The following is a 14617-nucleotide window of genomic DNA, read 5'->3' on the forward strand; positions in this document are numbered from 1 at the left end:
TTCCTGTGATTCACCTGGGTGAGAAGAAAAACATATATATATACATAAAGGAATAAATGTATAAATTCTCTTTTAAATAAACACTTTGTAGAGTCATGACCTTGCCTTGAGCACATGGATGGTAGCCTAATGAACTGCAAAACTGTCAACCCTCTTCCCGTCAAACCTGTTGCTTTTTTAAAAGCACAGATATATCCCAAAATAAATTCAAATGTTTAGATTAACTAACAAAACAATTTAGACATAGTTTCTCTGATAAAACGTTTATTGAAACTGATAAGAACATGGAATGGCCCCCGTGTAGTTTACATGTGTCACCGCGAGGGGACGTGTTTCAACCGCGCGCGCGCTCTCTCTCTCCTCCAGCGGAGCCCTTGCCAACCGCCCCCTCTCTCCCTTTCTCCCTCTCTCCCTCTCCACGCTCCTTTCGCGACGCTGAGCCACAAAGCGGACTGTCGGCGCACGGCAGTGGCACCTCGCCGCTTCAGGGTGAAGATGTTCGGCAGTCTGTGCGCCCGTAAGCTGGCTCGCCGATCGCGGTCCGCGTTAATAGCCGCGCTGACAGTGCTGCTGGTCCAAACGCTCATCGTGTGGAACTTCAGCAGTCTGGACACGGGAGAAGACCGAAAAGACAACGCCAGAGAGAAGAGGGACCGATTCGGCATCAACAAAGCCTACAGCGAGAACCCGAAGAGCGGCTTCCAGAGGAGGCATCACCAGCCGCCGCTTGGGAAAGCCTCCATTCGACAAAAACAGCAGCCGGTAAGGCGGAATTTCCCCGTTCACCGCGCACCATTCATTCCTCACGGTCCGCCGTCATAAAGGGCCCGTTCTCTGTTCGGAAATGATCCCCAGACCCAACGTTTCTGGGTGTTTATGTTTACACGAACGGTGGCTGGATGATTTGTTAGTGATGTGCTGAAATGTAGCCCTTTGTTGTCATGACTATATACACCGCAGCTGAGAATGTGACCGTCGCGCGCGGCGCGTAAGATGCAGTTGTGTTGGACACTTTAGCATCTCGTGTGACGGATCGCTGTCCGTTAAAACTCACATTAAGTTGTTGCTGTTGTAATTGTGTATGTGGGAGGAATAGGCAGATCAGCTCTCATGCGTTTCCTTCAGATCATCTTCATGTCATATTGTTGGTGATATGTGCTGGGAGTGATGACCTGTATGAAGATTTAAATGATTTATGATATAAATAATCCGGTTCCATCGGCTATGGATATAGTGCAAATAGCCTACTTCGATTTTGTTATTAAATGCCCTCTATTTCTTATCCCCATATCATTCACTCTTACAATAAAAACTATAGAAATGTTTTGTCAGGTAAATTAAAATGTGTTTCATGAGGTAACATAAATTAACTCTGTGATAACATAAATTATATAACCTGATTCAACATGTCTTAAAAATATGTAATTTTTTACCTTGAACCCCTTTGCGTTTAGGCTCATTTGGTTTTATTTACTAAATATTACTAATTAAAAATTATAATAATAATAATAAATACTATTATCTATTCTTAAATTGTAATATATATGTCTAATATATATATGTATATATTAAGCATCAACATTGTTGTCCTCACTGACACCTCAAAAAAAGATCACTTGCGGCAGTTTTAAAATCCACATATTTTACTATTGATTTTGTGGATTCGTAACATCCTCCACTCAGTTTGTGCCTTGAAATGTTGGCTGATCTGTCTGGACATGATGCTCCTGCTCTGAGTCGTTGCCTGCAGCTTTGCTGACAGACCCTCCATGCCTTGCGTTGAGGACAGTGACCCGACTACATTAGGGAACATCAGTGAGAGTATGGTCAGATCAGTTAAAAATAGCTCTTTAGTTCAAACCAGAAATGTTTTTCATTGCAAATTTGCACAGCACTTTAGAGCAAAACCGGACTATATGTATCCATCTCTATGACTGTCTTAAAACCTAGTTGGCTATATACCAGAAAGCATTTTTGGGAATTGATGCATGTTAAGTTCTACAAAATGCATGATGCACATGCCTAGGAATGCCTCCTAGGTAGGCAGCTTGCTCAGTTTTGAGACACAGCCAAGCCGGTGTATAAAACATTAAAGTGTTTGTAATGCATTCGCACAGAATACATTAAACGCCGCACCTCAGTAAAAGCGCTACACTCCCTCATCAGTCCGCATCATTTTTTACAATTAATTGATGCTAATTATCATGTAGCATCACATTAACATAATGCTCCCAGACATAGGTTTGCCTAATCTAATTAGAAATCTTTCTGTCATCAATAGCTGTGTTTGAACAGCTTTTTCCTCATTGAAGAAATATCATCCTAATTATGTTCATGTAAATCTGAATAATGTAAAAATGTGAAGGCTGGAACAGATTGTCACTGCGGGCTAACACTACCATCACCATTTGGCAACAATGTTTTAATTGCAGAGGTGTTCATTTAGCTTTCTAATCCAGGTGTAATGTAAACTACAGCGAGCCTGGAGCGACGTTCCATCTCATTTAGTCTCTCGCTAATATCCCCACAGACTTGTTGCTCTATCTGTGTCTAATGTGATAATTCTATTCTTCTGTGGTCGTATTTAATCCTGCAGTCTAAAGTGCACGTTATAATCCCTCCAGCACTAATCGACGGCACCTTCGGATGCCGAATTCTCAGCAGGACTTGCTTCTCAGACAGTTTTGCCTTCAAGATGTCGCAGTTTGGCAGGAGCGTTAATGTCCAGTAAATGTGTGCATGTCAGCAGAGTGGCTCGGTGCCATCCTGCCTCGGCGGTGTGAAGTGTGTCCGTCTTTCGGTGTCGTCTGCTCTGAAATGCTCCCTGTAGAGCCATCATCCTGCTTGGATCTGACTCTGCTGCATGAGGCGCCCTATACCACTCGATTCCTTCGTGCAATAATAATAGAGTGCGGCGTGACCCCAGCGGCGGTCACCTTTTCGCCCGTGCTCTTGTGTGCACGCTCAGCTCTTCCATATCTGTTCTGCTCTCGGATTTGTTTGTGGCCTCGGTGGGCTGTTTATTCTGGCAAACAGGATTGGCAGAGGATTAAAGTGGGAGCCGGTAACCGTGCGATTGTTTCGGCTGTTTATCTCGATCCTCGTCCTGAGACGGCATGGAATCAGCGAGGTGGGAAGTCTAGAGCGAGTGTTAGAAACCCGAGAGCGTTTCAGAAGATGCATCCGAACCCCCTGAAGGCTCTCAGTCCCACAGACAAGAAATAGATACCTATCAGTCTGCTTTTGTCCGATATTAATCTTCATCGTGAAGTCACATAATTATTGGATTTCCTCGTGGCTAATTTGTTGTTTCGAGTGATTTCAGGTAATCTGTCTGTTCTGGCTTTGCCGGTACATATGATTAGAGTTTAGTTTTCTATTCACATTAATTTGTATAGCTCTTTTCTCAATTCACGTTTCAAAGCAGCTTTACAGAAAATGCATGTGTCTACATTACAGTTTAGAGTGATCTGTTATCAGAGGTGATTGTGTCAAGTAATGTATTTCAGAAATGTATAATCATGCAGTTAGCTTAGCTAACAATGTATTCATTTCGACAATGTAGATATACAAGGCAGAAACAGTGAGCTCATTGAAGTAATGAGTAGTCTACATTAACAAATGATTAGGATATAGAAAATTTGCATTGTGCATGTTGAGTTTGCATCATCATGTAATGTGTTTGTGTCTGTCTAAAAAGCAGCATGAGTCTTTGTTGTCCGGGTGTTTCGGTGTACTAGTGCTACACTCTACCTGGCCTCTGTTGACTCAAAGAGAGCAGAATAGACAGGGGAGTGACTATCCCTTTTTGTTCTGCACTTTATGCCGACTGCTCTTTAATACCACAGTCACAACTCTGCCGGCACAAATTGTCTGCTCTTCAGCCTTTTTGATTAAAGAGGTGTGAGAACAGATGACCTCTCACCTTTTGTGGGTCACTGTGCTGCCTTCTTAAACATGACATTAACCCAATCCCACACACAATCTGCGCCCATCAAAAACGCTGCTGAATTGCAGAAAAAATGGGATCATCTCGCTTTCCTTTTTTTTTTTTGCAAGTTCTTATTTTGACTCCTTCGACTCTGATTAACATTTTTGACTGTTTAAATCTATCCTGCACAATTTCCACAGACTTTGTCTGGTCCTACATTGACCTCACCATTTGCATGTTATTTGGGTATTCAGCACTGGATTTCTTGTATGGTTTGTGCACTGTGTGTGAATTCCTTCCTGAAACCAAAACTGGAAGTTCCATTGCTTGTGGAAATGGGGATGTTGGCCGTGCACAATGGGAAGTTGATTAAACCTCAGATAAATGTGGGATTTTTTGTAAATGGCAAAATTGGCTCATTTGGTCCATTTTAGGTGCAACTTTTTGGGGATACTTTACATGTTTTTGTACTACCTAAGCAAAGGATTTCCAAGCCCAAATGGAACTTAAGATGTGGCTAGATTAAAATGAATTTAACTATTAGCCTAATTGATTTGCTAAACTAGATACTTTCATATCTAGATATTTTCAACCCTAGTCAGAGGGTTGGCTCAATGATAAATTGATTAATCTGTCTTGAGGAAACCTTATTATTGTATATGTATTTTTATATTTTAATTTGTAATCCATGTTTTATGTATATAGTTTATTCCTCTTTCTCTATTAAAAGAAAAAATTCTAGATAAATTAGTCAACCTCACTAACTGAAACATTTCTGAAGGCAGATTTAGTGCTGAGGAAAACATGCCCTGGTGATTAAGTTAATTCCACTGACGATTAAGTTAATTCCACGTGTGTTTGGCGTGTTTTGGGGCCTGTGTTAATGCAGCAATAAACGGTACTTCCTTCATTTGCTTTTAACATGCTCTCATTAGCCAGTTGCCGCTGCGCACCAGGTGAGCTGAACGCCACATTTGTCTTGTTACTGCATGTTCTGATTCTCCTCAGGTCAGCCGGTCCCACATGCTCAAACACTGCTTGGGTTCCTGATGTGAGGGGCGTCTGGTTTGATGGTGATCAATCTCATATGTCGTGCTCAGCATGTGTGCTGAATGTTAATGTGCTCGTCGCTCGCCACCTGAATTAGTGGTGGGATCCCAGAGGGAGGGGCTCTGGGGACCAAGCGTGAAATAATTGCCCACACAAACACACACACACACACACAAACACCTATGTGGCTCTTTCTCACTCACTGTAGCATTTTGAGGGATATTTCCTTTAGCAGGGATCCAGAGAGTGTTGACTAGGCAGACAAAGCTTTGGAATAATAAAACCTAGTCCTCATAGTCGTCCTCACTTGTACAAACAACATACCATACGTGTTAACCTGCTACCTTGAGTTAAATTGTAACTGTTAATTATTGAAAAGATTCATTGAATATTGGCCATTAGTTGATTTCACATGCACACGCTCAAATCAGGGGAATTTGGGAAATTAAAACAAACATGATGGATTAAAAATAGTCAGTGACAGAAATGTTACAACCACTGATCTATATAATGACATTACATATCATTCTATATAGATCAGTGGTTACAACTCAATCCATCAGAAAGACAGATAATGATTGTTTGTTACACAACCTCTGCTGCACAGTCCATTGTGTAACCACACAAAATAAACATTTACAAAAATTCTGCTTTTGTCCGGCCAACTGTGTCATTCCCAGTCACGCAACTAATTTTCTTAGCAGAAACTGTTGTAGATACATTGTCTTTCTCTCAGTCTTTTCCTGTTATTGAGTTGTTCCATCCTCTCCTCGCCGTGCAGTGCTGACTCACACTCCGTCAGTATGCCTGAGTGCTTACAGGCCATCTCTCTGTCTCTGTTGCCTCTCTCTCTCTCTCTCTCTCTCTCTCTCTCTCTCTCTCATACTCAACATTTGATCCAGGCTGGTCGTTGTTTTGCTTGATCATCAAAAGTTGCCCCAGGGTGCTCGTTTGCCCCAGCTTCAGTTGGACAGCTGCCCTGTTAGCATTTCCTCCTCTCCATTAGCTCTTAAACAGAGAGGGGAGTATATCTCAGACCTTGTAAAGATTGATGACGGCGAATCAGTAACATTGGGCCAGGTTGTTTTTGCATGGCTTTCAAAGGCCAGAGGCGAACTCAGATTTGTTTTCATGAGGTTACCTTCGTTCCAGAAGTGCAGAAAAGCCCAAACAGAGCACTTTCATCTCTTTCTGACTGTTACGTAATGAACCGAGCCAACACCTATTGATTTGTTTCTCTGTGTTAAGCTGATGGTTATCAGAAACAATTCCATGATGTGCTCTCTTAACGAGCGGGCTCGGTCCCATTGCCTCGCCAATGACTTCATCTACTAAAAAGAAAGCAAGCGCTCAAGCTGATTTTATAGTTTACACTGAGCGCCGTGATAAAGACTCACTTTTCCTGGCGCAGCCATCGTCGTGAAAATGCTTTCAAGTGGCTGAATGTCTATTGTGTTAGGGTAGAATATTTTGCTAGGAGTGCTTTATGTCCTTTGTAAACATGTCCATAAAAAGTGAGTTAATTGTTATGTAAGCTTGACAGCACAATGGTGGCCTGTCACAGATATTGGAAAAACAGCAAATTGGTGCACCGTAATGCTACCATTAACATAACTGTGGTCGGGCGCTATTCATACTTGGCTAAGTACGCTGCTACAGGCCCTTAATTCCATCTCACCCCTGTCATTGTTGGCACTTTGTTATCACTCTTTTGTGTGGAAATAAGAGGGGGCGGGGCCTAAGGACACTTGCGAGTAGTGGGCGGGGTTATGGAGTGTCGTTTGTGTGAGGTCTTTTATGAGACATGTGCGGTCTTGATTAGATGCATTATATGCAGAATATTTGGGATGAACCAATATTAGAATCCTTTCTGAAGCCAATAATTATTTTCATGCTATGGCCGATATTAAAATTCTGTACATTTTTGTCTAAATTAAAAATAAAACACTGAAAACTAAAATCAATCATGATATACTAATATTTAGGCATCACAACATTATAATGTACAGTATGAAATATGGGTATTCATTTGGAGATGTGCTAAAGATTACATTTAATAGTGTTAAGGAACGGTCACACTGCACTTTTCGTTCCATTGACTTCAATTCATACGCATGAATGAGACGGGAAGCGCAAGCACAAGCGGAAAAGTTATGCATTTCGCTGCGTTACTGACCTGCGAATTCATGTCACGTGAAGACGTGTGACCAATAGAAGATTTATTCTCCACAGCGTGACCTTTTAGCTGAAAACGCAAACTTTAAATCTGTATGTTTGCAGCATTGCTGTACAGTGGAGAAGATTGCATATTTTTAGATTTTAGATTTTTGGATTATGTTTAAAAAAAAGATGCCGTAGAGTGTGATGCCATTTTCTAACCGTTGCAGTGTCTGTAAAACATTTGATGTGCTCAAAAGACCATGGCTTTATTAAATTATTACTGTAAAATTGTTTTTTAAAGATTAACTTTAGATGATAGATTAGTATCATATGATCCAGGTGATCTGAATGTAAATGTAAGGGAAATGACCATGCACAAATATGCAACATCGACTGATACTAATACATTTTAAAAATCTATAATATTGGCCAATAACCAATATGGAACTGAGATATTGTGCATCATGAATACTGCTTAACTGCTTAAATACACCGACATACAAAAACATCAGTAAGCGCACTAATGCTGTACGTGTTAGAGTTTAATATGTTCGTGTTAAATTGACGATTGGAGAAGACTGGTTAAGCAGGAGTCGTCAGGGCGAGCGGTTGGCGCTGTAGATGAAAAGAGGGATTGTGTATTCATGTGAATACGTTCCCTGTGAGCAGTGGAAAGCGTTGGTCAGGGTGTGTAACTGTGAGTGTGAAGGTGTGTCAGTATGACTATGTAACCGTGTGTTGGTCACATGAATGAGGCTTGTGTTACAGCTCAGTCAGTGACTGCCGAAAGAAAACAAGCTCTGGCGTTCACTGGCTGCTTTACCTCCACCATCCAGACTCTTGTGTCTCTCTCTCTGTCTGTGTGCTTTATTGGCACAATAAATAATGGACTCTCTACTCACGCTCGCTTTCACATTTAGTCTCAGTTGCCACATTAACTTCCAGTGCATGTATTATTTTGCTTTATCAACAATTCATCTTTTGTATTATTCTTATTTTACTATATTCTAACATTTTACTGTTTTGTGTTAGTTTTATTGATTGATTGATTGATTGATTGAAAACAGCAATTTCCTCCATTTTTACATTAATGTAACACTCACTTAAAGTTAATTTAATAACATCTCAAATTGAATAAAAATTTTATACTGCCTAAATTTACATGTTGTGATTTTAGTTTATCATATATATATCAACTATATCACACACACACACACACACACACACACACACACACATATATATATATATATATATATATATATATATATATATATATATATATATATATAAAAATGTTTTAAGTATGCAAAATATTATAGAATTTTAATATTGGCCATTTATCAGGATCAGCTATACTTCTGACTTATTGGTATCGACCAAAATCTATGCATCCCTTCTTTGTCTTTCTGTCTTTTACAGTTCAATTCAGCTTCATTTTCAGTAACGTACGTATGATGTGGAGATCAAATTCAAATTTATCGTGGTCATGTTTTATTTGTCAATTTCTTTAAGAATGATTTTAGATTTATAACCAGTCAATATCACCGGTCACAATGTTTTGTAATGTGAGGAATTACTCTGAATATCTCTCTCTCTCTTTGTGTCTGTTTCTCTCTCATTGTCTCTCTCTCTCTCTCTTTCCCATTTCTCTCAGCCTGTCTCTATTTCCCCCACACTCCCTCCGTAACACTCCCACTCGTCCAACAATATTCACACACATGGCATTGAAACATATGACACACACACACTCAAATAGAGTAGATCTTCTTTAGCTAAACAGGTTGAAGGGACTCAGTACATAAGGTCTCTGAGTCTGTTATGTCTGTGATGTCTGTCCGTCTCTCTCTTTCCTGTCTACTCTCTGAGTTGGTCTCACAGTCTGTTTCTCTTCGCTGTGTATATTGTGTCCTCTGCATTCCTGCGCTGAATGTGGGCCAAACCAGCTCGTCCGTGTATCCGTCGGCATCAAGCAGCCACCATAATCCACCCAGCATCAGATAATCACGCTACTCTACAACATCCTCATTACACACGGTCTAATATCTAATATCAGCCACGGATTTTAGCAGATGCAATAACAAATACTTAAAATCCATAATCCCAAATGGAGAGACAAAAATCCCATTGGTAAGCATCTTAAACTAGTTTTTGTGTTTGTTTGTTTTTGTCTTATGCAGATAGCGAGAGGCATCCTGGGAATAAGGCCTGGTGTTGTTTTATGCTTGCGTGTGAAATTCAGGGAATTTAAATCACGATGTGAATTTTCAAGGCCCCGGTTGACTGTGGTTTCCAAGACCTCTCATATCTCATTTTGGTTTTGTAGATGCCATAGACGCCAAAGCTAATGATCCTCTAGTCATTTCTGTATTCAACAGAGAATCATTTGTTGGACGTCTGTGAATGTCAGTGATGATTTTATTGTGGTAAACGAGGAGAATATCACAAATAGCTTTGTCTACAAGACATTGGGTGCTCCCAAATCTCCACCTTTTTCAAGCCACAAATGCCATTTCACCCATTCCATTATACAATATGCGTCCCGCAACAGAGACCTAATTAAAGTGCGCTGGAAGGGCATAATTCTAGGCAATGCCTGCTGGGGCTTGTGAATCATGTCGGCTGCATGTGACCAAGACGCAGGCTCTTTCAAAGCCCCGATCATGTGACTCTTCTGCTCTCTTTTTTAGCGGCAAGCGAGAGAATGCGAGTATATCACACGCTGGTGTGAATTCCCACTGAGCCTCTGAATGCTAATAAACTCCCTCCGCCACCCACGGTTAGATCCCCCCGACTCATCCTGGCAGAACAGAGGGTCCTGTTCGCTCTCTTTTAGACGGTACCCCCTGTGAATCCCTCTGAACAGCTGGTCTGGACATCTCTGATCGTTGTTTGTGCAAGCAGCAGGGGTAAACGCAAAGTTCGCAATTGATTTCTGACAGGGAACTAGAGCCCCCCAAGCCCACTGTTGGAAGATGCGGTCGCAGGCTAACCAGAGAAGCGTCTTGAGCATCCAGGCTTAGTCTCTGGGAGTGATTAAGTGCAGGCTCCATGTTCAAAGAGAAAACTGCAATTTATGTGTATTTTCTCCTTTTAAAAAAATAAATAAAAAATCCCTTAATCCGGCATCTACTCAAATCCCTGGCGTAATCCTCAGCAATCCCAGAGGGTTTGACAATACTTTGTGTTGCTAGAGTATCTTTATTAAACTCATTGTTTGTCCAGACCACTGATACCACCGGACTGCTCGCAGTCCTTTTTCAGACTATCCTATGCATGTTGCAGACAAACCTGGAAAGCACTTTCTTAGCCTGGCAAGAAGTAATCTGATTGTATAAAATTTTATGAATGTATCTTTTACTAATCAAATAAATGCAACCTTGCTGTGTGTGCATAAGAAACTTCTTTCATAAACATAAAAATGTACTTAGCCCAAACTTTTTTTTAACCAATTTAGACAAAATAGAATAGAATATAACTTATCCTTTCTAAGTGGGCGGTTCTTAGTGGGTGGAAATGTAGACCAGACCTTTTGCCATTTAGTCAAAGGTCTGGCTGTGAGTAGTATAACGTGTTTGGTAGCCTGGTAAGGTGTCCGCCTCTTGGGAGACAGTTTTTTTTTTTTTTTTTTTAGTGTGATTCGGTGGACAGGTGAATCATCTGATTATGAATCACCCTACCACACGGTCTGTGCTTTTTCGCTTTAAGCTGGAGAGAAAGAATCACTTAATGCTAAATGTCTGGTGTACATGGACGGACCAGTCACTAAAGCACAGCTCTCAGTTCGACTTTTTCACTTTGGGGTGCCCTTTCAGAAACTCTAAAGAAGAGAAATGGGGTATCCATTTAAGGCCAAATCCACAACCTGAAAAGGTTGAATAGCCGAATGAAAAGAATACTAATGAAGTGAGGGAATTGGCTTATTCTGACTTTGCTTGTGTCCTCTTTCTCCATAGTTTAGAGCGGATGGATGATGCCTCTGAACTGAGAGGTGTCAGTTAATGGTCAATTACAATTTTAAGCTAGAGTTTTAGTGTTGTTCACCCATGTGTCGCTTGCTGTGAGTGGTTGCCAGGGCCTTTTTTTTAAGGACGTTTCTTTGTGGATGCTAGGTGGTTGCTTGCTAGCCAAAAGAGTCTTTTCTGAGATGTGGCTTAGGTCTCTCCATCAGTTTAAGTCTCTAGGACATTTTTTTCATAGTTTCATCGTCCATTAAACAAAAAGCATTAGGCTAGTCTAATTGCTAAATTACTTTTCATTTACAGTACATTTATTCATTTTGCAGGCACTTTTATTCAGCAACTTGCATTCAGTGTTATTTTAGTACAATTTATAGTTAAATTTATATATATATATATCTTTAATTTAATTTATTTTAATTTTGGTAATTTTAGTACTTCAACTTAATTTTATTTTCAGTTAATTATAAAGGCAAAATTTCTAATTTCAACATTTCTAACATTTTTCTTCAAGTTTTCATGTTATATTTATATTTTTTGTTTTATTTCAGCTTGACTTCGAAGAATGGAAAATATTTTTCATAGTTTTAGAGCTTTTATTTAACAATAGCGTTGAATTATGCATATAACCACTGTTTCCCGAAAGAGGGAAATGAGATATAACTAGGGATGGGCATTTTTCAAAAAATATTGTATTAGAATTAGATTGGGCTCATAAATTTGAATATTCGTTTACTTAAATGATGTTTAATGAGAGATTTATTTATTTATTTTTTAGTTTTTGTCATTTGAGTAAATTATTCAACGACTCACTCAAAGACTCACAATTACTTCATTACTGGATGAGTCAGCCTTTTTGAATGAATCTCTTGAATGAATGATTCAATGACAAATACATTAAAGGGGTGGTTCGGGATTTTTGACATCGGACCTCATTTTTAAGTCAGCCTGGTTGTTATTCATCAGTGGAGACATTTTTTAAAAAAAAATTATCCAGTCCTTATATTTGGATAGTTAGCCGATGCTAGGCTAGCGCGAGTCAAGGGTAGATGTTAGCCAGCCATTAAAAACCGTTTTACCCACTCCACAGTGCACCAAACGCAAATCAATTATAACACTAGACTATCGATGCAAATGTCCGTTGAGAGAATAATGTTAGAAATCAAACTTACCTTTCATCACATTGCATTAGTTATAATTTGTTCCCTGTAATCATAAGCCTTGTCTACAGCAGCAGCGGAGTGATATTGATTACCTAGGCAACCGAGTGAGCCGGTACACACATGTACTGCACACACTGTAGTGCGCTTCTTTTCTGTGTTTACTTTTTGCCGCATTACTAACTGGAGCAAAGTAAAATTCCGCAGCTGCTGAGAAACTAGTTCCTTTGGGATCATTGAGATGAAAGGTAAGTTTGATTTCTAACATTATTCTCTCAACGGACATATACATCGATAGTCTAGTGTTATAATTGATTTGCGTTTGGTGCACTGTGGAGTGGGTAAAACGTTTTTTAATGGCTGGCTAACATCTACCCTTGACTCGTGCTAGCCTAGCATCGGCTAACTATCCAAATATAAGGACTGGATCATTTTTTTTTTAAATGTCTCCACTGATGAATAACAACCAGGCTGACTTAAAAATGAGGTCCGATGTCAAAAATCCCGAACCACCCCTTTAAGTCACTTGTCGCCACCTACTGGTGTAACAATGTATTTGATACAATCTTTATTTGAAGCATCAAGTTACTTTTCAAAAAGTGATTTTGACATTTTGATTGCTACCATAGACATTATAGTGTTTATATCTGAAATATAAACTTTTATCACAGTATATGATTATATATTACATCCAATAATTTGAATATTTCTAAGACAGAAATAACTATACTTTGTGGTAAAAAACAAACAATTTGTGAAGCTGTTTCATACCTGTACACAACAACTGCTGTCTCTGGATCAGATTTGAATGTTCCAGTGTGGTTGTACTTGTCAAAGGTTTATTAGACGGCTGAATCATTGTCAATTAGGAATGAGATCGCATGGGTGTTTGAATCGAGATCGCGATCGTTAATCTTTTAACGATTGATTAAGTACCACCAAGAAACATCATGCACATGCTGATATGCATGTTATATACTACATGAGTGAGTGCAAGTGCCTCCCAGATGATTTTGAACTCGCTGAAAAGATCCAAATGAGACACACCACTGAGTAATGGTGACTGAAAGGCTGCCAAAGCACTGGCTCAAAGAGTCAAGCTTTGCGTCTGTAATCCACCCTTGAGCCAATAGGAGGGGGCAAATAAATGACCATAATTATCCTGAGAGCTGGTATTTGCATATCTTTGCGTCCTTTTTCTCTGACATTAGTTTTCAGTCGCTTTGCCATTTAAGTTTCTATTTAGGTTGATTTAGTGTAAGTGTTAGTTACAGCCTCCATGACATTAAGGCAGCGTTGCTCATAAAAGACGTCACCGAGTGTGTAAGTCTTGCTGCTAATCTACCTCAGCCCGCTGTTATTGCTCTTCAACACACAGGAAATGTGGAAGGATTGTGCTAGCCTGCCACTGTGCCCGCAGTCTGTGTCAGAACGGTCTGCGACGCATTTTAGGGCAGTTTATGGAGGTATTAAAACACTTCCCCTCCAAACACCATAGTTAGTGTAATTAAAGTCTATGGCTGCCTTAAAGTTCCCTAATCATTCTTTTCCCCCCTGGTTCTCATTCTCTTCTCTCTATCACACACACTCTAATTCTGTCTCTGCCTATATTGCTCATCCTATTTCTCTCTCTAATTTTGTAATGGGAAGGATTTAGTTGTCTGATGAATAGCACTGCGCTGGCTAACTGATTCCATAGGGTCTGAAGGGATGCTGATTCTGGCCAAGAGAAAAGGCCACAGCCCTAGAGATAATCTGATGACGGCGGTCACACACTCCTCCAGCTGCACCACTTAAAGTTTCTTACGCCTATCGCAGACCAGTTTTGCCCAAGAGAGGGAGTCTCTTTGTCTATTACAGGTCCTCTGTCCTGCCTGTTAATGCGCCAGTCAACCGCCCATAAATCGGAGCCTAACGTTTCTTGCTTCAAACGCACAATCGGCAACCAGATTTATTTTGGCCGGTCTCTATTCCGGACTTGCACACAAACTGCATTGCAATCATTTCCCAAAATGTCATTTATGTGGAAATATGACGTCTGTAAACAGGACGTTAACAGGGGAAGAGAGGGGTACACGTTAAAAATGGACGCAAAGGAGAAAACATAGACACACCAGCAGAACAAATACTCTCCCAGGCGCAGCAAGTTCATTGTTAGCGATGCTCAATATATTGGAAGAAAAATATAAATATTGAATTGGGGGTGGGGGTTTATATTAATGTATTTCTGAAGGGAAATGTCTGTCTTCAGAAAGTTTCCTCTTACCTCCATATAAAATAGTGTTTATAAGCGCAGCTGCTTTGTGTACAGCAGTACCGAAAGAAACCGCTGCTGTTCCAGAAGTGCCACCTACTGT

General features: G+C 40.1%; 1 protein-coding gene across 1 annotated transcript in view; it reads left to right on the forward strand.

Annotated features, from left to right (window-relative positions):
• The first annotated feature begins 453 nt into the window (after positions 1 to 453).
• xylt1 (xylosyltransferase I) overlaps positions 454 to 14617 on the forward strand; it is a 64700-nt gene continuing 50536 nt past the window's right edge. Inside the window, exon 1 of the mRNA XM_081385245.1 lies at positions 454 to 762. Within this exon, the coding sequence (XP_081241371.1) occupies positions 496 to 762 (267 nt within the window). The 5' untranslated portion in view covers positions 454 to 495. The remainder of the gene's footprint in view (positions 763 to 14617) is intronic.

This window comes from Scardinius erythrophthalmus, assembly GCF_964197995.2.
Source record: "Scardinius erythrophthalmus genome assembly, chromosome: 1".
NCBI lineage: Eukaryota > Metazoa > Chordata > Actinopteri > Cypriniformes > Leuciscidae > Scardinius > Scardinius erythrophthalmus.